The sequence below is a fragment of the Dermacentor albipictus genome, chromosome 2 (genome assembly GCF_038994185.2).
Source record: "Dermacentor albipictus isolate Rhodes 1998 colony chromosome 2, USDA_Dalb.pri_finalv2, whole genome shotgun sequence".
NCBI lineage: Eukaryota > Metazoa > Arthropoda > Arachnida > Ixodida > Ixodidae > Dermacentor > Dermacentor albipictus.
This window is the reverse complement of record NC_091822.1, coordinates 72,509,357-72,535,920: the sequence shown is the minus strand read 5'-3', so window position 1 is coordinate 72,535,920 and position 26,564 is coordinate 72,509,357. Positions and strand designations below refer to the sequence as shown.

The window sequence follows — 26,564 nt, the reverse complement described above, 5'->3', positions numbered from 1 at the left end:
TGCAACATGACGCATTACTCAGCGTTCAAATGCACCGACACGCCACGCATTTCGGAGGCCAAGCTCGGCTGCCACTCGGGGCTGCTAGATGGGACGCCGTGTTTTCAGGTAAGCGAGAGAGACGAGTCCCGCTGCAGTCCACGCCTCATAGATAATTAGTTTCGACGGCTAAGAAGCGTTGCGTCGCTATATTTATTCAATGTGAAAAGCATTACCGTGGGCAGTCACGCTGAAATGAGTTCTGCAAACGTTTTGTCTTTTTATCGACGTGCACTCTTTTGGGTGCCTTGCCAATCGCTTGCGGATATCTTTTCTTCCAATATGTTCGCCAAACTGCGATCGCTATATAGCAACCTATAATGTGAGCATTTTTATGAATGTCAACTCCCTAATCTTTACATAACCATCAGCACCACTTCACGTCATCATCTGCGGTGGGCGCTAGCTCGTGCTTTTGCAATAAGGTATCGCTCCAACCATTGCCTCTGGAGTGGTGGAGGCACGCTACGATCCTCTTGCTCTCTGCTTTTCTCCATTTTTTGGCCTGGAAATCTGTTCGGGTCGTTGCTTACGCCAAGCTCAGTTGCACCGTCCTTCTGGCAATGTGCGAACGCGAGTGCGCGAGCTGCATGCACGTTTCTGTAACCCCCGCAGCTTTTTAGGAAGAGCACGCCGCGCCGCCCTTTGCGTGCGCCAAGTGCCACGGTGGGAGACTAACGGTCACACGTTCGGCCGCCTCTCATGGCTGTAACACTGCTGCGCAGTATTCACCCCAGAATCATTCCTTTCCCTATGGATGGATGGATGAAAAACTTTATTAGGGTCCTTTAGGACGCGCACTAGCGCGCGTATTCACCAGATGGCTTCGTATAATCTCTATTGACGCCGCCTTGTGGGGTACAATGCCCGATATTTCTCTCTCCAATGTCCGTCACGTTATCTCTGCTTCGAGAGCTACGGTAAGCAGCCACTTATCAGTCTGCCGGTCCACTAGAACTCGCGGACAGGTTTAGTAGTACACGTTGAAGTGTACCGGTCAGTCCTAATCTGAGTGTACACTGGTCGAATTCGAGAGACGTGAAACAACGTGTGGCTGTCTGAGCCCATATCCTTATCATAGGCATCGGCCTTTATCATACATATAATTAGTCAAAGAATCCATAGTATGAAAGTAGCATACTTAGAATCGATAAGCAGACACTCAATCCCATTGCTGCTTTTAGGGTAATCGTCGGTGCTGCAGTTGCCTGTGCTGGCTGTTTCCACGGCTTAGTCGTTCGCCGCCAGGTTCACGGTGAGTGATAAGTCTTTAGGTGTGTTATTTAAGTCGCAAAGCTAAGGTAGCTTGTAGAGGCCAACGAAGGCTGGCTACGTTAGGAGATACGAATTCACTGCTCACTTTAGCATGCCTCTCCTTTATTTCTCTTGTTTTTGTACTGATGAGGCACATCGACATCCATCAATGGACATGAGGGAAAATGGTGCAGGAAATTTTATTTACCGTCACTGAGCTGTGAGACTGCGGAGCACGCAGAAAAAGAATTGTACATTATCTTTGAGAAGTAACTGTACCACCAAAACCTCTCCTTACACTTCGAACAACGCTATCTTTGAGGCATTTCTTTATACTCCTTCCTTCTCTTTCGCAAACCAGCGCTGCCGAATCCCGCAAGATGAAGGAAAGCTTCCCTTGCGCTTACTTCTATTTAATATTCTTCTGATGAAAAGGAAGGAGAAACGCTCTTGAATTGAAATATAATAATCATTGGGCTGGCAAGAACCTTTAGAATTTCCAAAGAATTTGAAAATGTTCTTGGTTTAGGTAACTAAAGGCAGGAATGCATGCAGCTATCTTGACACGTCTTTTACTCTATGAAGGAGCAAAACGTAGTATTTAACAGCGGTAGTCATTGCTTGATTTTCCTTAGTGTTGAAGGTTATTAAGGGAAAATCAGACATCCACCCAATCGTAGCAATTGCTACAAAGCAAACCAAAGTAATCAAAATATCTTTCACCACGCAAAACGAATGTATTTCTTGCCAAAGCACTATGGCCGTATTGAGAATAGAAGTGTGTTAGTGGTGTGTCCTGCTTTTATACAATAATTATACATAAAAAAAGTGAAGCGACTTGGAGAGAAATGGCACCTTGTAAATCTGGTACAGGCTTTGAAAATCCGTTGTGCGAAATATGAGACGTTCCAGTTTATCCATTCCATGTCTTGAAGTTACCCTCAGTACGCCTAACACATTAAATACACATTTTTATGTGTATTTTATGTGTATTAGCTAAATTGAAAGATTATTTTTTTAATAAGACATTCATCATACTTAGAGAGAGCAGAGCTTTTGAAAGTAGAAAATGACAGAAATTAAAAATCGCCATGGTGCCACCTATGGTAGACTACATATAGTACCTCCCACGTGACCTGACCACTAACTGAATCAGACAACGCAGCATAGAGGGAAGTCACGTGGAAATACGTAAAGTGGTCCGTTTCAGCGCTGGCGGTTCAAAGTGAGAAGCAGCAACGCTACCTTCGGAAGCCATTACCTACGAAAGAAAGTCATATATTTACACACAGAGAATGATGATATTCTCCAAGGCGAAATTCCATTGATGTGATTTGTACTAATATTTATGTTTTGTGTTCGTGTAACTGCAGCCACATTGCCGAACGCCAGCTTGGCTCGTGTATTTCTTGGTTGCGAGGACGATCATCTAAAGTGTCCACAAGTATATTTGTATAATATTTAAAAGATCACATGCCAAATATTTTCGCTCTCGGTCTTCGTCATTAGCGAAAACTGTGCTACACCTAATTGTAATCGAGATCCAACATTTATGAGAGGTGGTTTTTAAGAAATAAAGAAATTTGTGCTAAACGAATCGCTATATAATACTAGCCCGAATTGTATTTTACCAGCCTTCACCAGTCAATCAACCATTTTTCAGTTAAACTTTGGCAATAACGCCCGATTCAAATTCTCGTGATGACAATTATATCAATATCTCTATATTTTATTGTTGAGGCGTTGGTGTTAGCTCATTCAGTTCGTGAAGAAAATTCACTTGAAGTGCACAAAGACATCAGCCTGAAGTTCACACTATGTTGGTTCGCCTACATCCATTCGTCTCTAAAAGTACCGGACAGGACATCTGGTATAGTTAGTCTGTAATGCCAGCATGCTCATTCGTGATGTTAACTACAACGAGAGCAATGGCCAAGGAATTCGGCACTTTGGCGTTGTGTGTATGGGCTTCACAACTAGGACTGGTGTTATGCATCTTAACCTTTGGTAAAGGGCTAGCATTCTTGTCCCGAGCTTATGTTCGAAAGCTTTGCAATTCTCATGGACAGAACATGTGCAGGGATGAATCGCCTCTTCCAAGCATACTGGTGCTGAAGTTGAAAACAAAAAGAAATACAATAACTTGAACTCAAGCTTGGAGTAGATAATAGGTGGTTTTGTGTTAATCGAGGGAACATAAACTTCATTTTGAAGCAAAAGCTCCTACACGTAATTTTCAATCTTGTTCGTTCCATTGCAGTCATAGTTCACGCGATGGTGCTGCCATGAAAGAGTGCTGTGCCTGTGTATTTCGTCTAATCATTCCATCGTAAACGTACTAATCATATATCGCAGATGGGAACCGCCACGCATGGACGGCGGTGCCGTGCGGACTTGGATGCGTGCTGGGCTGTACCCGTAGCCGCTGCCTGCATTGCCTTCCTCTCGTGTGTAGCCACGTCCGGCTATGGATACCTATACGTGCTCTTCATGCAAAAGCATCAACTTAGGCGTGAAGAAGCCGCCTGGCCCCACAGCGCACTCGTCATCTCTGGTGGATGCGTGGGTAAGGAGGTCGACGATACCCATTCACGATTGTTCTGCAATATTTTGTCATGAGTCCCAGTCTTGGATTCGAAGGTCACAAAATTATTCAACAGAATGCTTGCCTGATTACTCTGTGGACATTTAAGGGGTTTTTGTGCACATAGCAAAACGATGGTGCAGTGATGGTGAGCCCTATGTTGGTGCACATTGCCCAATGAGAGGAGAGGGTTCCACTTTATTTATCCAGCTGAATTGCCCATTTATTCCGATGTCCTCTGCATGGCTGTTTTTAGGTGGATTCAGAACATGTTGGGCGCCATTCAAACGCAACCGAATTGCTATTAACATATCGCTGGTTACATTCGGGCATAGCACTTAGCTACTTTCTTCAATGTGACGAGAGAGAGAGAAAAAATTGTTAGATGGAAAGCAGAGAGGCGAGCCTGAGCTTGTGTCCTCTGTCTTGCTACTCCGCCTAGGGGAAAAACCCGAAGTTACAGAAACAGTTATGAAAAATGAGGCGGACAGGAGAAAGGGATCAACATATGAAATAACTACGTAACACAGTGGTTTTCTTAAGACAAACAATAGTATTTTGTAAGAGGAAAAGCGGAGAGGTTGGACAGAGGAGTGTGACTCTGGCCTACTACTCCAAATAGCGGTGGTTTGTGGATAATTGTTTTTCTAAAATGTTGAGTCTAGGCTGGTGCTCCTCGAAAAGTCTAAACATCCGTTGTTGCTGTTGTTTTTACTGTCCATTCACGCAATGTGACAACATTGCAACAACTTCTATTAGTCTTCCACCTAGTACAATAATTATTCGCAAGAACTTTTGGGGGTCGGCATGCAGTTGCGGCGTGCCGTTTCATCGATACCAGATTTCTGATGTCACTCAAAGTCTGTGACGTCCTGTCCGTGGTCTTTAGTCAGTCTCGTGTCATGGATCAACCCTACAATTTGATCAATATAATTTACACGGTTAGTGGCTTTCCACTGGAGAAATATTGCTACCAAGATTTTAAAGGCACTCGAGTAGCCCTGATTGTGCTTGAAGTTTCCCTGTTCCCACAGATCATTAAGAAATATATCGAAGGTAAGAAAACGTCGACCAATGAAAACTCGAGTAAGTTAATGCAGTTTTGCGTCGAGATTTCCTAGTTAAGGTACAAAACAATTCTGCGTAACATATCGCAACACTGCATGCTCATACATGGATATTCCCTGCAGTTCAGCAACAGGAAAATTTCTAGGCTATATTGAGCTGTAGGACTCCTGATATATTGTGCAACATGTGAAATAAATGTCAAACGGAAGACTTGTGTATTGAGCCCAGGCCCATAGAAAACGACTAGGACAATCTGTAGGCCCACCTTGAAACAACCACGTACAATGCTTTAGCTTTCCATTTGTTCCTTGTAAAGCCCTCACTGTAACATGATAGAATGTCAAAGAAAAATCAGCACCCCAACGACCCGAGCAATGCTAGTAGAACACTAGCCTACTTAAATGAACAGCCCGGCTTTGGCATCACGCAAACTGCAACTGTAGTTACTTTCCATTTCAAGGTTGCTTAGGCCAGAGTCAGAGAAGACTCTTGCTTAAGCTGTGAACACTGCCCAACATTCTGCGGAAACCCCTATAACTTTAATGGGCACCAATAACAAAAGGACAACGGCTAAGACGATGCCACGACTACACGAAGACAGCGACGATGACGGTGTGAGTATGGTGACGATAGGGTCGCGATACACCCACGAGAATTACAATATGATAACGACACTTTCTTGACTGACGTAGCAAAAAACGAAAACGGGGAACTGCTGCCTTTGGCTGGTAGCTGGAAATGACTGCTGCGTTGAAACCCGTCCCAAGACAAAGGAGTGCACCGTGGATCATCTAGCACGATCACTAGCACACACGTACATTCTGTTCTTGCTTCCTGTATAAAACGAGAAAAGGTGCTTAGAAAGCTACATAAGTTCGACTGAGGTTGTTCTCGTTGGCTATCTGGCACAGAATAAAAACGAACGTCGAGAAAACACTGGCCAGTTACACCCACATGGCAAAGTGTTAATGCGATAGCAGCGTTTAGCGATGCACTTAAAGGGACACTAAAGCGAAGCAATAAATCACTTGAGACTAATAAAGCATTGTTTGTGAACGCTGCAGGCAGACATTTATGAATAAAAGTTTGAATATTAGATGAGAAAATGAGGGTCGAAGTATCAGTATATGAATTTCGCGCCGAAACCCCGACGACGGTGCGGCAGTGTGACTTCAGGTATTCCAAAGTATGTTTTCGCATTTGGGCTGCGTTTGCTGAGAAAAGGTTCCTGAAACTTGCCATGTTTAATATTTGCTTACTTTAGAACACAATGTATTCAATCTCTACCGCTATATAATTAAGTAGGCCCTAGAAGATGCCATCAAAATCTATGACGTCACAGCGACCAGGTGCAGGAACTTCAAGGAAGTGTCGCCACCCGTCTTTCGTTCTTGCGCTTTTTCTGGTTTACCAGGCGTCTTATCGGGGTAAGAATGGTGTTCTTGGTGTCATAGAAGGGTAATTTATTGATGCAGAAGAAATGATTTTCCTCTTTAGTGTCGTTTTAAGCTCTTCGAAGGGGGCCGGAGGGCGGGGGGGGAGGCGCATGTTGTAGCGACGCCGCCCGCAATGTAACTGCTCCGCAGCAGAAACAGTGGCCCTGTCAGTCACGCAGCGCTTCAGAACGCTGACACGATCAGTTATGCCGCCCACGGCGCTGCAGTCTTCGCACCACGATGATGGGTGACATGAGGCCGAAGAAAAGCCCCTAGAGCTCGTCGCCAGAAATTCAGTGTCCATTCCACGCAGCCAACGGCGCACAGCTGCGTAGCAGGAACGCCCGTGTTTGCGCGCACAATGCTCGAGCCAGCAACGCGGGATGGAAAGATGCCCTGGCATCGCTGTAGAGCGGCTTGGCTACCTCGTTTTTGCAGCCAAACGGACTGTGAGCTTCTTGTCTCGTACACATCAACTCGTTCGCCGGGATCTACTCTTCCCCCTTCTCCTTCTACTTTCCTTCCTTATCTCTTTCCTCCTTTCCCCGGCGTCTACTTGGCTCTGGAATGACGTCGAAACCTCTTCCCTTCATGTGACGTCAAGTGCTACACTCTCCACATGTCTCCTCGAAACCTAATTGATCGCTGCATGAGGACAAAATTCCGTATGGCGGGTAGCCAAATAAATGCCCATTCTTTTATTTAAATTCCGGTGGTTTTACATCGCTGCACAACGATCTGATTATGAAGCACGCCACGTGGAGGTGGGGAAGGAGTACGGCGTAATAATTTTGACCATCTCTGCTGCTTCAATATGCACCTAAGCATAAGTAACCGAGCGTTTTATACACTTCGTCTCCATTAGATTGCGGCTGCCGCGATCATTAAGGAATGCGCGACCTTGAGCTCAGCAGCTCCACGCCCCAGCCACTGTTCTACCATGGCGGATAACCAAGATTCTATCGCATCGCGTGTACATTAGAAGAGAATCCGGAAAACAAATTTCAGCAGACTTGTGTGACGTTTCTAATCACAAACCATATCTACAGTGAATGTGTTTCTTTCAAGCAGGTAGAATAGTAAGTACAATTGGCTGTAAGCATGCAAAATACTTGAAAAGATTTCATGTAAATCACTAGCCCATTTGATGCTTTCGCTGCATATAGCGCTTTTGAGCATTTGAAAATGAATTCTCATGAAGGCGATTATCCATTCAAACACAATTAAGGTAACCAAAACATTAGCCACCCTCCCCCTTCCCCCCCGGCCCGTTTCTCGCTACATTTGTTCTCGCTTGCGTTTGTAGATCTTCCTGGCTATAGCGGGATAAATTCCGCGCGGGTCGTAAAACGCACTAATGAACATCTGCATTGCCTGCATACGTAATTTACATCAATAGCCCTAATTAGTTCATCCAATTTTAAGTTCACCTGCTTATTACCCATAACCTGCAACTGATTTTAAACAAAAATAAACATGGGGCCGTGTTCAGTTCTCGAGAATAGAACAATCAGTATATTCGTAATTTCTACCTAAGCCAGGAACGTGAATGCTTCGCCACATAATAAAGTTTTCCCACCTTCTTTAAAAGTTCAATTTGAAATTGGCGTCTCACCTTGTTGTTCTAGGAGTCAGGCAACATTGTGGATAACAGCAGTATGAAATTCTGTAATGCTTCAAACAGGAAGTTCCTACAATACCTCTAATTAACCTGCACAGAATAAACGTTTACTGTTCTCCAAACATTACTCGCTTTCCTCTTCAACAATATTTCAACAACGCGCCTCAAATATTGCATCGACCATGCCAGGAAAACCAGCTACACACCTGGTATAACGCATGAATACTGGGAAACGCGTATTGAGTAATTATTTGCACAGCACTTCAAAAATCAAAACACTTCAAACTTTTGGTACACGTTAAGGGTCATTCATAAAGTGGCCTCAGGTTCATGTAAATATGAAATGTCTGCCGTTCTTGGTACTCCTAAGGAAACGGGGAAATTTTGTAACCGTATTCTATAACGCATTTAAACCGTCTTAAAACCAGGGTTTAGCAATCTTCACTGAACCGCGAAAAGATGGCCCTAATTTAGCCTCCGTATCGACCCTAGCATCCCCCACATTTGGTCAAAAATTGTGTTGTCTTGCGTGCGAATAGCACGATGTGATTATGGGCGTGCCGTAGTGGGGAATCCGGATTAATTTTGACGACCTGTGATTCTTTAACGCGCACCAACGCGGGCATGCACCCAACAAAATTCAGTAGCCGCTGCCGGATTTTATCCTGCACACTTGAACATAACAGCGTGACACCAAAGCCACTATGGCATCACGGTGGGTGCCATGTTTATTTAAAATATAAGCTTCGTGAGCGATCTAGTTATTTTTTTTCAGGATAGCGCGAACACCCGCATAGCACATTTTTTTAGTGCCTTTATTTGCGTTATCCTATTCAGTGTCAAACGTAAAGCGCGCACACCACCCTGAGGTTACGTGCAATGTTATGAGAATATCAAGCAGGTTCGTAGAGTTTAGGAACTTGAGCAACGCAGGTGTAGCCTTTTGCGGGAAATATTTTAGGAACACCGACATATAACATTTCGCTCTGACATGAGACTTCAAAGAGGTTACTAATAATCTGTCTCTCCGCACGAAAACGCAGGCATACTCAGAGATGTAAAATGGTCACATCCCACTTGTGTCGCAGCGGGATTGTCGATTGTTCCACTGAAAAAAGGCATAAAGCTCAGTAAATGCTACACAGATGCATACGGCACCGCCCGTTCCATTCCAATGGTGGTAACCTAGGCGATAAACGTAATTGTAGGTCAAGGTACATGTAGACACTGTATTGATTTATCTTGCTGAATAGTGGAGAGAAGATTGATCGAGGGTCCCCGTAGGAAACCATCCATGGCGTCACAATAAATGCTCCGGTCCTCGAACGACCGTTAATCTATGTAAGTCACACCCTTTCGATGACCTTACCTACACACAAGGCGACTACGGTAGACCAAGATAAGAGTTTGGGGCTTTATTGGAGGATTCGAACGGGGGAGGGGGGGGGGCAACCTCTCCATTCTTGTGGAGCGTTACTGTCATGCCAGTACTGGTTGAGTTGATCAAGGAGTCGCTCGCGTGCTTCCTGGCTGACGTGGTGAGGTAGCCGCCCTCGCCAGCTTATGTCCTCATGGGCGGCAGGAGTTTGTGCATCGATTGCAGAGATAGTGCAATACTGGGCATGCGTTACCTGGCCGCCTTACGTCCGCATCACGCCGCGTGGTCAGGAATTTGGGGACCGATGCCGGAGATAGTGAAATATCAGGCCGGACAAGCAGCGGACGTGAAGCAGGCTTGAAGCACTCCGCCAGCTTCGGGAAATAAGTTTAATTTCCTGGGTCCAACTGGAACCACATTAATTCTTCGTTGGAATAGAAACACAATATCTAAATTTCCCCTCTTACATAATGCCTTCTCGAAAGCCTGTAAGGTACATGTAAACAAATAAATAAATATTAGAAATTGCACTTAGTGTAGCAAGTTGTCCTTCACGCGCTTTATTTGTTTTAAATCCTCGTCATCCTGTTTCTGTTTTATTTGCTTTGAATCTTGTTCAGTGATCCGTTGACTCCGAGAAATGCGTTATTATTACTTGTAGTGGTCCAACAAATGCGGCAGTGTCCCTAAACACACTGAAATATTATGTCATGCGGTTCTCCTTGTTGAAATACAAGTAAATTTGTCGACAGTCCTAAACCATTTGCGCACAGTGTAGGGGAGGACGACACCTTACATGCTTTCATGGATGGACTTAGAATCACAGAAACCTGTCCATGGTAGAAGTGGCTCCAGACTCATGAACGTCATTGCAGCATCGAGTGCCGAAAGCTCTGCACCCGTGTACATAGCGAGACAAGGCGTCTATAGCCTGATTTCAGTTGACGAATTCAGCGGGACAGTGACTGCAGCTACGACGCTGTAGCGTAATACTGAATGACCTGGGTGATCTTGATGACAAGTCCTCTTGCAAGTGTACGTAGTACATATATTGTGAGTTTCTTGCTTTAAAGCTGGGATGTATTCTAATACGCCACCCTTGTCCGAGTCGTCTCACACGCAACATACTTACTCACACAGTCGGAAAGTTTGCTATAGCTCAGTGGTTCAAGGTTCCGGCTCTCCATGGCACAGTATTACAGTAGCATAACTTCCCTCCGCATGGTGAAAGATAGAAACAGTTTTGCTTGTCATGACAGATAAGATGTTATATGTCAAATGCACGCATGCCAAGAACATGACGACGGCTTGCGCGCTATGGTTTAATGGCAAGAACTGAAGAACAAATCGGAAGAGTGAAAAAAAGAGACAACGATGTCTAACATCGTGAAACCCACTCCAGTGTTACCGCATCCGAGAGCTGCACAATTATTTTGGAGACCAGGTTTCTTTAAGTCATAGTAAATAAGAATACTCAAGCGTTCTTGTTTTTCGGCGATGCTAAATTCCTTAAAAGGTAAAACTGAAACTTGGGAAGCTCCGCATAATACTGTGTGACTGTCTTCAGCGAGCACGATGCGACTACATAATATAAATCATACTTTTTCAGGTCTCTTAGTCAGCGTCCTGCAAAAGAAGTTCTCGCTCTACCACATAACCCTCGTCGGCGGGCTCGTCGCTTCTGCAGGCGTCCTGGCATCCAGCTTTGCGCCAAATATCACGTGGCTTTCTGTGACTTTTGGAGTGATACAAGGTACGGGTAGTTTAAGGATATATTTGTGTATCATTCATCTATCCTCTTAGCGCCAAGTGAGGACGGGCTGGTGTGATGTACGAAAGATTGTTGACTCGGCCTAAAGTATAGGATTATCTGTCGTGAAATTCCCTGCTTATCGCTGTTTGATATTTTCTTTTATATTCCTGGAACTTTCTGTTGAATAGGCTGCTACAGTACTTTCTTATATCATAATGTACTATGATATATTATCAAGCAAGAAACTCTTACGCTGTGAAAGTTTGGATTATTAGGCGCTTGATATGAGTACAAATTGCAAATGCTTGTGATGGTTACCAACAAGGAAAGCAAATATGGCAACCGTACTTTTCACGAGACCAGCAACACGCAGTAAACTAAGCTAGCGATTCAAGTCGCTTGAGTTTCTAAGCGCCTAATAACCAAATATATACAGGTATTTCTGGAACAGTTTGTTATGAGCGTCAACGTAGTTCTTATTCGTCTTTTACATTTCGCGGGCATCATTATCTGCCGGTGTAAATTATTGCGTAACAATTTCAGAAACAAAAGGCTCTCTATCGGGCACGTTTACTGGAACAATCACAGCTTTATCATAGAAATTGTCTTTCTTTAAAACTTAGAACCTGAAATTTAGAATAATAAGTAGCGTTGGCTCATTACGCAATGGCGCAGACAAAGAAAGAACGATTGTGTGACCTGCTCCAGAGAGTGGCATGTAACATGATAGTGGCAGTACCCTCTATTTGGAAACCTTGGCTTATAGCTGGGACACCCTGCATAAGCGATGTGCAGCGTCTCTACGCGATTCTCGCCGCTGCATCAAGGCCATATGCAGCGCGTCAAAGTAGTCACTCACCAAGGTAATAAAAAAATAATCTCCTTTTCATATGAACCCAACTGGGCACCTAAAGCAGTCCTCAGTGTTCTTGTGCTTGCTTTAGTAAAGGGCCTCTCATCAGAACTCATTCGTAATTTGTCATATGGAGTTAAGTTGTAAAGCGCTGTCTAGGAGCGCTTTACATAAAGGATGTTTCAAATCGGTTCATTATTGGAGGAGACAGAAGAGATTAACTGTCCCGTTGCCATGCCGCTTGCAGTTGAATGTCGCTGCCAACGGAGCTGTGACTCACGCCATTTGCCTCGACCAGTGTCCCGAAGCGCTGTCCTTTCCCTGCCTTATCCCATGCCTGAAGTGGCCGACCACATCGTCATCACGCGTTGAACCCCGCCGTCTTGTTATTGCGTTAGCATTAGAGTGCTCATGCGAACGTAAACCCGTCTGTTCACTTGTGTAGCACCAAAGAGAGGAGAGGAGGCTGACGCAGGTGAAAGCAGGATGAGGCGCCTGACGTCATGGAAAAGGAAGCGCGCCGCGGGGAATGGAGCACAGATGCAACCGTGTAGCGTGGTTGCAGGGGAGAGGTGGAAGCACGCTTCGTACGTCATGCGCTCCGGATGCAGGGGAACACCGTGCCACCCAGTAAGGAGGCAATGAAATACAGGACGTGGCGGCTGCGCAGTGCGTTGGAATGTAGCTGGAAAGCATTTCAGTCTATGCCTTTCGTGCTGCTTTACCAGTGCTAATGTTGGACCAACTTGCGCAAGCTTTCATCATGGTCAATTGACTGTTGATGGGCCAGTTGGCCAGGCGTTAAATATTGCTTTGCAGGGGTGAGTCGAGTAGATAGCGGCAGAATTATAACAGAATCATGTTGATCTTTAGCATTTGTTTTATAACCGATGGGTTTTACATGCACTCAAGAAAAGCTACAGATGCGAGGACATTAATCTTATAATATGCATTGTCATAACTAGCATGAGTAGTATTGTATAGATATGAAGTGAAGCTGCCATCCCGGCCAATTTTCGTGTTTATTCTTAAGAGTTATTTGCAAACTTATCCTGTTGCTTGGACATGCCCTAGCTGAACTTTTGAAAAGTCAGCAACAACGTCGTAAACAAGTATTTGAGTAACATCATGCAACAGTAGGCTGGTCCTGAGTGAAATTGCAGGAGGCATTGTACACGGCAACATATTCTGTTTTATCGTTCAATAATACATATTCAGAGTTCCGCAAGAGAGCACTGTTCGCATTTCCTTTAACCTAGACTGCGTTCACTAATATGTAGTCGCAGTTGAGAAAAACTACGTCAGCCCTAAAAAGCTGTCGCCATTTGCTTCACGATTTCACGCATTCATGCTTTCGAAGGCATTCCTTACTGGCTAGGGGTAAGCTGGAAAGCCAAGCTGCAAGCCGGAACGATCACCTTTGATGTAGTGTTGCTTTGATGCCATCAGTAAGTAATTTGATCCCATGGATATCATGTTGTTTCTAGCGCTAGTCGAGGCTTTTGGGTCACCTGTCCTGATAAGCGACGAATATCGCTAAATGCCAACGCCACAAAGAAGCAGCAAAATAAACGCGACCAGCGATCTTTATGCCGCGCCGAGCCGCGGAAGCCAACTTGGAGGCGACCTCCATATTGCTTGCCACCTAAGAAAAAAAGGGCTGTTTCCGCTCCCTCTGCTATTCCCGCCATCTACCAATTGTCCTAAGTTCCACTCTCTTCCGCTGTTAAGTCTTGTACCACTGTGGAATGTAGTTTCCGTTCTGTAAAGCTGGTTTCTTATTCTGTGGTTGGCGCTCTGCCGTCAGTAGGTGCACTTTGCTCCCGGGCATATCTGGACACGTGTCGGGCATTAGGAGGCTGAACTAGCGGCTGCGTTTGTGTTCTGTGCGCTCTGCAGTTAAACGTAACGATGAACGCCTCACCTTCTACGAGTGGTGCGAGTGATCTTCTGCAAGAGAGTGGAGGGCAGACTGCCGACTCTATGAGACGAAGAGTCTGCCACGTCTCTTCCTTCCGCGCAAAGCGGCGCGCGCAGAAGGGGCAAAAGCGGGGAAAGCTCATTATAACGCATTGCTGTCACATCAATAGCATAGGTCACTCTCAAAACTTCGTTTATTATTTTTCGTTCTTGTACTGCACCGCGCATTCCCAGCGGCGGTGTTGCGGCTTCCGCATTGGATGATTAACGGGTCACGTGCCATGGTAAACGATACAGCTAGCACTGAGTTTCACGTCGGTGCATTCCTGTGTCCTTGACTCTCTGGATCGGGTGCAGCTTTTTCGAGAGGGCGGGTGCGTGGGGTTCGGTTTGAAATTTCAGCTGATTTCATGGCCGCGCAAAGCTGTAATACTTTGCAGACCGGATCGTCAGCGCTTGATGTGTATACACTGTGCTTGTCTTTTAAAAAAAACCAAGGCTGGTGAGGGGCATTTTAAATCGCTAATTTTAGGTAACTGATTTTCAGATTCTGGTAAACAAAGTCCGCTAAAATCATCAAGGAATCGTGAAAAGAGAACATCTTCATCCACCAAAAAGTAGAATGTAGCCAAAAACAAAGCTAACAAATAAAATTACAAAAAAATATTTACCTTGAGGTAACCCAAATAATAAGTAAATAACTATTACCTATTCGATCACTAAGTTTCTGTTTAAGTTCACACCTATAAGTCCACCAAATATAGTAACGAACTCTGCAAAAATCGAAAGAAATACTCCAAGTGTTTATTTTATTAGGGTTTTTATGAAAATGAAAGTGTCTAACTATAGCCGAGAAGTTATCTGTTGAGATATTTACGAAGATTTACGGACATTTCTGTTGCAGGAGCCGGCATGGGCACTACACTGCTAGGCGTCGCTATGTATTTACTTCTCTATTTTCACAAATACAAGGCCACTGCTACTGCTATCAAGGATGTGGGCACGGTCGCAGCCGGTGTAGCAGGCGTGCCCTGGACATCGCTACTCGTGAGAGAATATGGTCTGCAAGGCAGCCTTCTTCTCACGGGTGCTTTAATGATGCATATCCTGCCAATAGTCATGCTAATCAAGACACCTCGCCCTTTCCAAATTTGTCGAAAGAACGAGAAAGATGACATAACTGGCAGCTCACATCATGCTGATACAGACTCCGTCCCTACCGTAACGAGAGCGACGCCGCTACTGAAGGACGAGGAACCGTTTGAGCCGACTCCAAGTACAGAACGGCAGGTGTCCTCACGCTGCTGTCCTATTGTGCGGTTTGTGTTTAAGTTGTTCCCTTTCTTTGTTTTGGTGGGGATGCAAGTCGTCTCAAACTACAGCTTTGGAACATTCATGACCACCATCGTAGATTACGCTGCAGACAAGGGAACAGAGCTGGAACGCGCCAAGACAGTTATTATGTTCACGGCCCTGGGGCAGGCTCTGGGCCGGGTGGTTGTGCCCTTGGCATCGGATAAACTTTCCTTCAGCCGCTCCCCCATCGCCATCACGTGCCTTCTGGCGACGGCACTGTGTTTTCTCGCCATTACGCGCGTCACCGCTTTCGAAGAAGTTGCTGCCCTCGCTGGTGTGGCAGGCCTAGGCCTGGGCTACATCATTTGTATGCAGCCATTGCTCGTCACCGATCATGTCGGATTGGAGTGGTTCAGCCTATGTTGCGGAATGGGAGGACTCGTCAGCGTGCCCGTTGTACTGTCGGGCCCAGCGATTCTAGGTAAGTTCACGCTCAAGTTCTAAATATATCAAAAATAGCCACAAGCGTTTTGCGCACGCTTTGTTCCCCTCAACAGGGTGAAAGTGACCTGTGGTCTACTTCCCAGTTTGAACTCGTGAAATGAAAATGTTTACTGGAATAATTTGTTTTGTTGTTTATCGTATTTTTGTTTCTGCAGTCATCGGTGCGTAAATCCCAATTACGTGTCGTGTCGTGTGCAGTATGCAATTTCGCTTAGTATGCGATACAGCGAATACGACCGCATAGTTAAAAAGCCATCACGGCAGCATAAGTATTTACTTACCCGCTTATAGTTTGTAAAGGTTAGGGGGGCAACTCGGATACTTGACTGTACCTCTCAGATATTCAAATGACAACAGTGAAACAAAGTCAGGAAGCTTTCAAAACTATTCTACTAGCAAGACTAGAAACATCACCATGTGGTAACACTTCATGCAGAGCCCTGTTAACTGCTTTTAGGCTCACGGTTGCCACGACAACGTGAGACACCCTGGCAGCCGAGTAACAGACCCTCAAATAGTTTTTTTTAGTAATAGCACTGTCGTTCTTTTGTTAAACTCCTGATTTATACCGGAGGAAAGAAAAATAGATTATTAAGGAAACGAAAAACGATAGGTCTGCGGTAAGAGAGAGGAAGACGGCAATACGACTTGATGGAGCGAATGGGTTGTCAGTGATAGTATGCTTGAGCGTATAGTAGAACAAAGTTCAGTCGGGTATGTCGGGCAGCGTGTTAGGAAGATAAAGGGTGGTATACTATTAGACTCGAATAGTGAGTGCCAATGCAACGAAAATGACATCGAGGCCACCATATGACCACCACATAATCATGATATAAAATTCCCAGGCCTGCGATGGGCACGTGATGCAAGCATGAGTAATTGGCGATCGCTAGCGAAGGGCTTTCGTCCTTCTGTGAACTTAAAATAGGCTAATGATGACTGTTCTCTTCGTGGTTACCAAAGTTATATCAAAGACACGGGTAGATTTCACAGGGTTCGGCAAGAAAAGGGGCAACAAAGAACTAAGGACAGCAGACTTGTTGCGACCTGGCCCTGTCATAACCAAATTTCTAGAACAGGTGTTTTTTTTCGGAGTAGTTGGATTAGACATTTTATTTGCTTGTAAATAACACATACACAAATCTTTGCCCGCACATAAATGGCCCACTCCGTACATTGCATACAACAATTCTGAGCACTAGTCAAGGAACATTTTAAAAGGAAAGTGATTCATTCGCACACGTTTACCTTCTCGAGAACATTGCCACAATGTTTGATACCTTTGATCTCAGTAGCATTAATAGTTTTTCTAGGGCAGTGGACAAAACGCACTTGTACATCCCTATGTCAAAGGGCTATCTTGTGCGATAAGGTCTCACTCACTCACTCACTCACTCACTCACTCACTCACTCACTCACTCACTCACTCACTCACTCACTCACTCACTCACTCACTCACTCACTCACTCACTCACTCACTCACTCACTCACTCACTCACTCACTCACTCACTCACTCACTCACTCACTCACTCACTCACTCACTCACCTGTTACGCTTCTGATTGCTCGGTTATGGAATACAGTGCTACAGCCGTGATTTGTCGACACACTTTAAACTTCGCCTATACTTTATCTATCTAGTTTATCTAGTTCCCTGTAATATTAAAAAAATATAAAGAATGTACCTTGTTTAGCTCACCGAGGGCACGCCCATAACCTAATACAATATACTGCAAAGAGAGATCGAGAAAGAGAAAGAATTAACGTTCAGTATTTATTTGCAATTGTTGTTTTTAGCCCACAAACGGTAAAGTTTTGCTACACAATATACATAATATTCCGCCCAATATAAACGTTTTGTGGCATACTGTCCCTAGGGACAATGGGAAACACAGCCGATAACCGTCGCATGGCACTTTCGAACACATGGTTGTTAATTTGTTCTCAGATTGCCCTATTATAATTTCACTCAGCACTCTTCGTCAAGTTTAATGCTCGTGGCATTTCTAGTTATGCCAGTGCAGCTTTCTAAATTTTCTGCCCCTTAAAAAAAAACTCTTAACGTTGTGGAGCACTTACATTCGTAATATATTGCAATACCTCAATAAACCACCGGTTTTGAACTTTCCACACACATCACCGAAACCTTGACCTTACTTTTAGCCAGCATAAGAAAGGCGCCTCGTTTAGTCCACCAACGACATCAGCAAAACGTACTTCGCACCTAGCATAACGCAACAAAAAATACAAGTGTTGAATGGTTGTTTGTGAGGCCTTTCATTAAGCCAGAAACCATAGAATTTCATCATACATTACACCTAATAAGTCACCCAATATAAATTTTTTAAATGGAGATTCCTCTCGGGATAGTGGGAAACATAACCAATAACAGTCGTATGAAACTTTCGAACACTTCGTTGAGAATTCTTTCGCAAACACTGTGTTCATTTCATGTGAATTCAACTTCGCAAGCTGAATTTAGATCGTAATCTCCCTACTTCCATGAAGTTTAATCTTGGGGGTATTAGGAGTTACTCCAGCGCAACCTGCTAAATTTTCTGCCGCTCGTAAAGCTGAGTGATAACGCTCTGGAGAGCCTGAATATGTAATTATTGCAAAGGCCTCGAATAACCCAAACATCCTGAACTGTGCCTGCACCTAACACATAAATGGGTTAATAGAATAAACAAAGCACCTTGTTTAGTACACCGAGGACACAGAAGAAGCCAACTACGAACCTCACATAATCCATAAAAATAGAAAAGAATGGGTTCCGTAATTATTTGAAACACTTCTAATTAGGCGAGGAACGTGAGAGCTTCATCATTCATTAGCATTAACATGCGTCCTATTTTCACTGAATTTCAACTTTGTTTCTCGCATCGTTATTTCACGACTTTAGAAAATATGCCAGATAACAGCAGTAAGACAGTCTCGAACGCTTGAATAAGTAATATTCTACAAAGGTTCTAACTAACATACACAGAATAAACATTTATCGGTCATCACTCACAACATTCTTCCTATTTAACGAAATATAAGATACGTGCTTCACATACTTCAGCAAGGAGAGCGAGAAAACCAGCTACAGGTTGTGTATATAGCATGAAAACTTGGAAAAAACAACAATTGAGTAACTACTTTCAAAGCACTATATAATCTAGGCACTTAAAAGTTTCGGGACACGTCGCGCAATGTCACGACTAAAGGCTAGCAACAGAAGAAAATGAATTGAAGGACACGAGCAGTGACCACGCTTCTTTCGAAAGAAGACAAAGTTCGCGCGTCGGCTCTTGCGGTCTCTGAATACAGAGCTGGTTTTTGTTTCTATCATGTTGGTCCTGCATGCGGCTTTTTTGATGTGACACTGGTGGAGCTGCTGGACTCGAATACCTGACGCCACCCGTCGAGATGCTAGATCACCCCCAACGTCATCAGTACGGCCGGACGATACCATTTCGCCGGCTCTAACGGAAATCCTTAGCGCCCAGCTCACCGTTAACTAGATGGACACCCTTCACAACGCTAGTACTGACTGCCGCTAGTACTGACGCTAGCGATTGGCGCAGAGTTCTCTAACATAAGTGAAAAACTCGCCGACTGCCTTAAGAAAGTCAAGACTTCGTGGATGGGTTCCCACATAAGAACTGCAGGAGGCCAGCTGATGACGCCCACAGGGCAATGTTGCCGCTAGAATTAATGTCGGTGCCTCTGTCTTCGTTGCTACTTTTATCGTTTGGCCGGAGTGCAGCAAAGACCTGATCTTGGGAATGGATTTTCTGCGTGAATGGGGTGCCACTATAAACATTCCGGACAGGCGGGTCACCTTTAGCATGGGACCAGGTTCAATTGTACTATGTACAAAGCCGCGACGTAGACCTTTACGCGTCGCCGATGACGACGTGTCCATCCCACCACGCTCATGCTCCCTTCTGTCGGTGACATGCGACATTCTGTGTGACTCGGACGCTGTCGCTGAACAAATTCCGGCGCTGCTATTCAGCCATGGCAAATCAATTGCAAGAGGCGTCGTCAGCATTAACCGCGGTGGCACAGAAGTTCTCGTAACAACCTTTGGCCATGAGCGCCGGCATCTTACAAGAGGTATGACACTCGCGTACGTCGAAGAGTTCAGTCAGATCACAGACTGCTTGACTGTAGAGCAAGGAGGTTCCCCCAGCCAGCCTGCCGCGCCTCCAGATCTCTCTATCGATGCTGGCCCAAGCTTGCTGCCTGCACAGAAACAAAGCCTCCTGGAGCTTCTACATCAGTTTCACATCTGCTTCTCGTCGACGTCGAGAGTTGGTAAAATGCCGTTGTTCAAGCATTGAATTGTCCCTGATGATACAACCAGGCCCTAACGCAGAAACCGTATTGGGTGGCCCTACGGGAAGGCGAATCCATAGAAAGTCAGGTAAAAAGAATGCTTGAAGACGACATTATTCAGCCATTGAAGACTCCTTGGGCGTCGCCAGCTGTGTTAGTAAAAAAAAGGATGACAGTTTACGTTTCTGCGTTGATTACCGCAAGCTCAATCAAATCACCAAGAAATATGTTTACCTGCTACTTCGTACAGACAATTCTTTCGACGGACTGCGACATGCACGTTATTTCTCGTCGATGGACTTAAGGAGCCGTTACTGGCAAATAAAGTGGACACTAGAGACCGAGAAAGCGCTTCATTCGTAACTTCGGATGGCCTCTATGAATTTAGGGTATCTCTCTTCGGCTTATACTCCGCACCGGCAAGATTTCAGCAGCTAATGGACACAGTTCTCTCAGGCCTCAAAAGGCAAACGTGTTTAGTATACTTGGACGATGCGATTGTGTTTTCTGCAAATTTTGACGAGCACTTGAGGCGACTACATGCGGTTTTTCAAGCCATCCAATCTGCCGGTTTCACGCTGAAGCTGGAATCTTGCCACTATGGTTTTGAAGAGCTTCTCTTCGTCAGTCATGTGGTCAGCAATGAAGGTACATGGCCTTATCCCGACAAAATAGGTATCGTTACAAAGTTTCCAGTGCCATCTGGCAAAAAGACAGTTCGATGATTTTTAGGATTGTGCGCCTATTACCGACGCTTCATTCGGAACTTTTCACGAATTGCGCCACCGTTGACATGCTTCACTAGGAAAGACGTCGCATTCCTATAGGGTGAAGAATAGCAACAAGCATTCAACGAGCTGCGCAATGCCTCAAAAAGCCCCCAGTCCCCGGACACTTGTACGAAGATGCCCTGACAGCGGTCCAGACCGACGCCAGCAATGTCGGCTAAGGAGCGGTGCTCGTGCGCTGGCACGACGGCGCTGAACGAGTAATAGCTTATGCAAGCCGAACCCTTCCCCGTGCGGAAGCGAACTATTCCACCACGGAAAAAGAGTGCCTTGCGGTTGTGTGGGCTGTTATGAAATTTCGCCCGTATTTGTTCTGCCGCTCTTTTAATGTCGTCAGTGACCACGACTCCCTTTGTTGCCGGACGAACTTAACAGATCCTTCAGGACGATTGGTGCACTGGAGCCTTAAGCTACAATAATTCGACATAGTTATTGTCTATACATCGGGAGAGTGACATACGGATGCCGATTGCCTGTCTCGCGCCCCATCCGAATCTGCCCATGCAGAAGGTGACAATGATGCAGCCTTTGACGGAGTTGTCAGCCCAGGTACTACGGCACAGCGGCAACGCGATGACTCGGGATTGCAACCAATTATTAGTTTCTTGGAGTGTCGCGCTACCATCATTTAGTTTGCGCAACGACGTACTGCCTGAACAAGCAAGCTTCTCTCTGAACGGAAACACCTACTTGTCATTTCAACACCTCTCAGGACTGGAGTACAACAGGTATACTATAATGAAGCAACATCCTGTCATTTGGGATACAGACGAACGCTGTATAGGGTGGGGCAAAAATACTATTGGCCGAGACTCCCGGCGACCGTTCAACAATACGTCCGGACATACCTTGAATGATAGCAGCGAAAAGTGCCATCAGTAAAACCAGCACGCTTCCTGCATCCTGTTGAAGCGTCCGAAACACTATTTGCTAAAGTCGGAATGGGTCTTCTAGGCCCATTCACAAATTCTGCTGCGGGTCACAAATGGATTATTGTAGCCACAGACTACCTCACTCGCTACGCCGAAACCAAGCCTCTGGAGCGGAGTACGACAAGAAGCCCGACTTTGTATAGAGAATGTACTGAGGAACGGCGCTCCAGCAGTAGTATTAACTGACAGAGCAAGTGAATTTACAGCCGCGCTACTGGACACAGTATTAAGACTTAGTGGAACAGCGCACCGGCGAACAATTGTGTGTTATCCGCAAATGAACGGACTGATAGAACGCCGGAATAAGACGCTCCCGAATATGCCCTCCATGTATATGGATGTGGAGCCCAAGTCCTGGGATGAAATCTTGCCTTACGTAACCTTCACATACAACACGCCTTAGCAAGAGGCAACACGAATGACACCGTTCCGTCTCCTACATGGTCGTGAAGTCATAACTATGCTTTATGCGATGCTGCCACATGAATGTGATGGCATAGAAACGGATGCTGAAGACTTCCCTCAGCGTGCTGAAGAAGCGCGACAACTTACCCGCATACGTGTTCATACTACAAAGTATTTACTAAGGTAATCGCAAATAGAATCAGGAACACCTTAGACTTCTGTCAACCAAAGGACCAGGCAGGATTCCGTAAAGGCTACTCAACAATAGACCATATTTACACTATCAATCAGGTTATAGAGAAATGTGCGGAATATAACCAACCCTTATATATAGCTTTCATTGATTACGAGAAAGCATTTGATTCTGTCGAAACCTCAGCAGTAATGCAGGCATTACGGAATCAGGGTGTAGACGAGCCGTATGTAAAAATACTGAAAGATATCTATAGCGGCTCCACAGCCACCGTAGTCGTCCATAAAGAAAGCAACAAAATCCCAATAAAGAAAGGCGTCAGGCAGGGAGATACGATCTCTCCAATGCTATTCGCAGCGTGTTTACAGGAGGTATTCAGAGACCTGGATTGGGAAGAAATGGGGATAAAAGTTAATGGAGAATACCTTAGTAACTTGCGATTCGCTGATGATATTGCCTTGCTTAGTAACTCAGGGGACCAACTGCAATGCAATCTCACTGACCTCTAGAGGCAAAGCAGAAGAGTGGGTCTAAAAATTAATCTGCAGAAAACTAAAGTAATGTTTAACAGTCTCGGAAGAGAACAGCAATTTACAATAGGCAGCGAGGCACTGGAAGTCGTAAGGAAATACATCTACTTAGGGCAGGTAGTGACTGCGGATCCGGATCATGAGACGGAAATAATCAGAAGAATAAGAATGGGCTGGGGTGCGTTTGGCAGGCATTCTCAGATCATGAACAGCAGGTTGCCATTATTCCTCAAGAGGAAAGTGTATAATAGCTGTGTCTTACCAGTACTCACCTACGGGGCAGAAACCTGGAGGCTTACGAAAAGGGTTCTACTCAAATTGAGGACGACGCAACGAGCTATAGACAGAAGAATGATAGGTGTAACGTTAAGGGATAAGAAAAGAGCAGATTGGGTGAGGGAACAAACGCGAGGTAATGACATCTTAGTTGAAATCAAGAAAAAGAAATGGGCATGGGCAGGACATGTAATGAGGAGGGAAGATAACCGATGGTCATTAAGGGTTACGGACTGGATTCCAAGGGAAGGGAAGCGTAGCAGGGGGCGGCAGAAAGTTAGGTGGGCGGATGAGATTAAGAAGTTTACAGGGACGGCATGGCCACAATTAGTACATGACCGGGGTTGTTGGAGAAATATGGGAGAGGCCTTTGCCCTGCAGTGGGCGTGACCAGGCTGATGATGATGATGATGATACGTATTCATAGGCACCAGAATTACGACTCCAGACGCTATGATCTTCGTCACCGACCAGTCTCCTATGAGCCCGGAGAGTGAGTTTGGGTCTGGACTCCCATTCGCCGTCATGGCCGTTCTGAGAAACTGCGCAGGCGCTACTTCGCGCCGTATAAAGTTCTTCGGCAGATCACTGATGTCAATTATGAGGTTGCTGCCGATAGTCCGCATTGCTCAAGGCGTCGATGGCATCTACTGGAGGTTGTGCACGTGGTCCGGATGAAGCGCTATTTGTCTGAGTGAATTCACTGCACCGTAAGCGTTCCCTGATCCTGTCGAAACGGAAAAAACGCGGTTTTCACGGTGACAAGCAGGGAGGAACGACACGGACGTGTCGTTTCTCCCTGCTTGACACTTTGAAAACCGCGCTGTTCCCTTTTAAATATGTCTTACCAACTCGCCCAAACGTCTGTTTTACTGATCCTCTTGCCGTGACGATAAAGCATCGGGACGGTGTTCCTAGGAAGAGAGGCTAATGTCACGGCTAAAGGCTAGCAACAGCAGAAAATGAATTGAAGGACAGGAGCAGCGACCACGCACCTTTTGAAAGAAGATGAAGTGGCATCGTCGGCTCTTGCGGCCTCTGAGTACAGGGCTGGTTCTTGTTCCTATCATCCTGGTCCTGCGTCCTGTACTTTTTTCTTTTGACATCGTGACATTATATAAGCCCCCACTTCCTCAATATAGAAAATCGCTGCCATTTCTGCTGCAACTTTCTTAGCATTTTATAAAACGACTCCAAACAGGCCAAGAACAAGGGTATAGCAATTTTCAGTTAACCAATAATATACACACACTTCAAAATTTGCCTGTAGATAGCCCTTAACGTTGCCAACATTTGCTCAAAATATAACATTGTAGGTGATCTAGTTTTCTTAGAACAGCATGAAAACAGACATATATTGTTTTGAGAAATTCTGTAGTAGCACCAACGGCGTCACTGCAAGATAACGGCTGGGAGCCCTATCAATTATTCAAAGCAAGTAAGAAAAAAAAACAGTCGTAATTCATTACGACGTCCTTGATATATGCTATTTGTCGTGCCTGACCACGTTGCTCTTGTCGTCATCGCCATATAATGCCTTTATGTTGAAATTTGCGTTTTATAGGTTTAGCTCATCAGTGAACTTACTTATTGCGCAAATGCAAGGGACCAGTCATTCCCAAAATTTAGCGTGTCGGCTCATAGCTCTGCCAAACAACTCGGTGCCCTCTACTCCAGGCAAGCGTACACGCGTGTGTGTGTGTTTTTCTTCGTGCGTGTGGATGTGTGTGCATGTTTGTTCCTGCGATTTTAACATGCACATGTCGGAAGGTACGTGACACATTCACACATGGGGTATGTTCAAACACGTGGAGCGCTCCTACACGTGGCACGCCCACAGATGTGGCACATGCCACATCTGTGCAGGTGCCATCTGTGCAATGGCACATGTTTTGCCATTGCTTCAAAGTTCGGGTGGGCGCGCTCTAATGAACACAGCCTTCGATGACGTCCCTCTGTGCAGGTGACTAGAAGCGGCGCCCTTCAACAACTTCCGTGGGAGAGGTTTTGTACCTAAGTGTATACACAATGAATATGAGTTTTGAACAATAAACCTGGCTAATGTAGTTATTCCGGAGTTGTTTAGCTGCGCATGAGCGCTGGGGTGAGAAAACGCGAATTAAAGCGGACAGCGGTCTGATAGGCCCGTCTTCCTGCGTCTTTCGTCAACTCAGTGCTCTGTTTGTCAACTTACGACCATAATGAAGTAGATCACGGTAGAAACTGGGTTGATCTAGTGTAAATATTAGATGAATCATGAACGATGGCTGATAAAATTGTAAAGCTACCCGTTCCGAACAAATTTGCTAGAAATCGCTTATGGAAGCTGCAGTGGATGCCGGAAGTTGTACCACCACGCGGTGTCCTCAATTTTCCATTATGAAAATTTCTGCGACGAGTAAGCACTTGGAGAACATTTCCACGCTAATTAACCCTTCATAATCGACGTCCAGTGTTGTATACCTGGCATGTGCCAACCATTGCCCGCATAGAAGACACTGTGGCCTTGAAAGACGCGATGCAAATTTATCTGCAGGCGTAGCTTGAACATATTTGCTTATCTTTGTACTTTGAATGTGTGTTCTTTTGTCTTTTTTTTTCTTGATTTCATCCGGAACATTAGATTATGTTCTTGTTTAGCCATGTACCCACCCCCTCTGTGACGCCCAAAGGCCCTGAGGCTAAAGAAATAAATCAATAAACAAATAAATGTAGTTAGACTGACAACATCATCTCTTAATAAAGTTCTTCTCTCTCTCTTTCTCTGTGTATTTCGCTTTATGAGTGTTTATAGGGCCGAAAGTGGAACCTGTAGATTGCTCATTACTGCTCGCTTGATGACTCGAGCACATGCGTTCGTGGTTTAAAAAGGTGCTCTATATATTGTTTTTCTTTTCAGGGTTTTTCAGGGATAAGCGTGGCTCCTACGACAGGCTCTATTTCGTGCTTGCAGGACTCAATCTGACTGTGGCAATACTGCTTACAGCGTTGGCGCTCCAAGTCATAATACAACGGCGACGTAGTCATTCTAAGCATGTTTCTTCTGCGATCAAACTGGAGACAAAAGAAATGAAGGAGACAACTTTATTTTGATAACATTGCCAATTTCTGTCTGTGTAATCACAGGCAACGAGGAGAGTCCTGGCAGGTTTCTGCCACCCATCTTGACAGCCATCTATGATGATGGTTCAGGGTGGCACGGGGTTTCCGCTATGTAGCAGACATGGCGGATAGTCCTGCTCTCGCCCAGACTTTAAGGACCACACCCAGACGCTTCGGTCAGCAGCTGCGCCAATGGAGATCGTTGTTCGAAATGCGCGTTAATTTTGAGTTCAATTTCGGCTCACGGGATTGGCCTAGAGGCGAAAGTGAACGCAAACTGAACGCGGGTTTCAAACAATTAACGGT

The 26,564-nt window shown here is 45.2% G+C and overlaps 1 protein-coding gene across 2 annotated transcripts; it reads left to right on the top strand.

The window, feature by feature from the left end:
• LOC135908199 (monocarboxylate transporter 12-B-like) lies at positions 1-26,286 on the top strand. Of its 2 annotated transcripts, none has more exons than XM_070532919.1 (5): positions 1-108; positions 3,649-3,859; positions 10,990-11,133; positions 14,811-15,683; positions 26,056-26,286. In XM_070532919.1, the coding sequence occupies exons 1-5, from the start codon at positions 7-9 to the stop codon at positions 26,247-26,249; spliced, it is 1,524 nt and encodes a 507-aa protein (XP_070389020.1). In that variant the 5' UTR covers positions 1-6; the 3' UTR covers positions 26,250-26,286. The 2 variants fall into 2 exon arrangements, with proteins under 2 accessions (XP_070389020.1, XP_070389021.1); XM_070532920.1 differs by lacking the exon at positions 1-108 and adding an exon at positions 1,230-1,294.
• Positions 26,287-26,564: the final 278 nt, after the last annotated feature.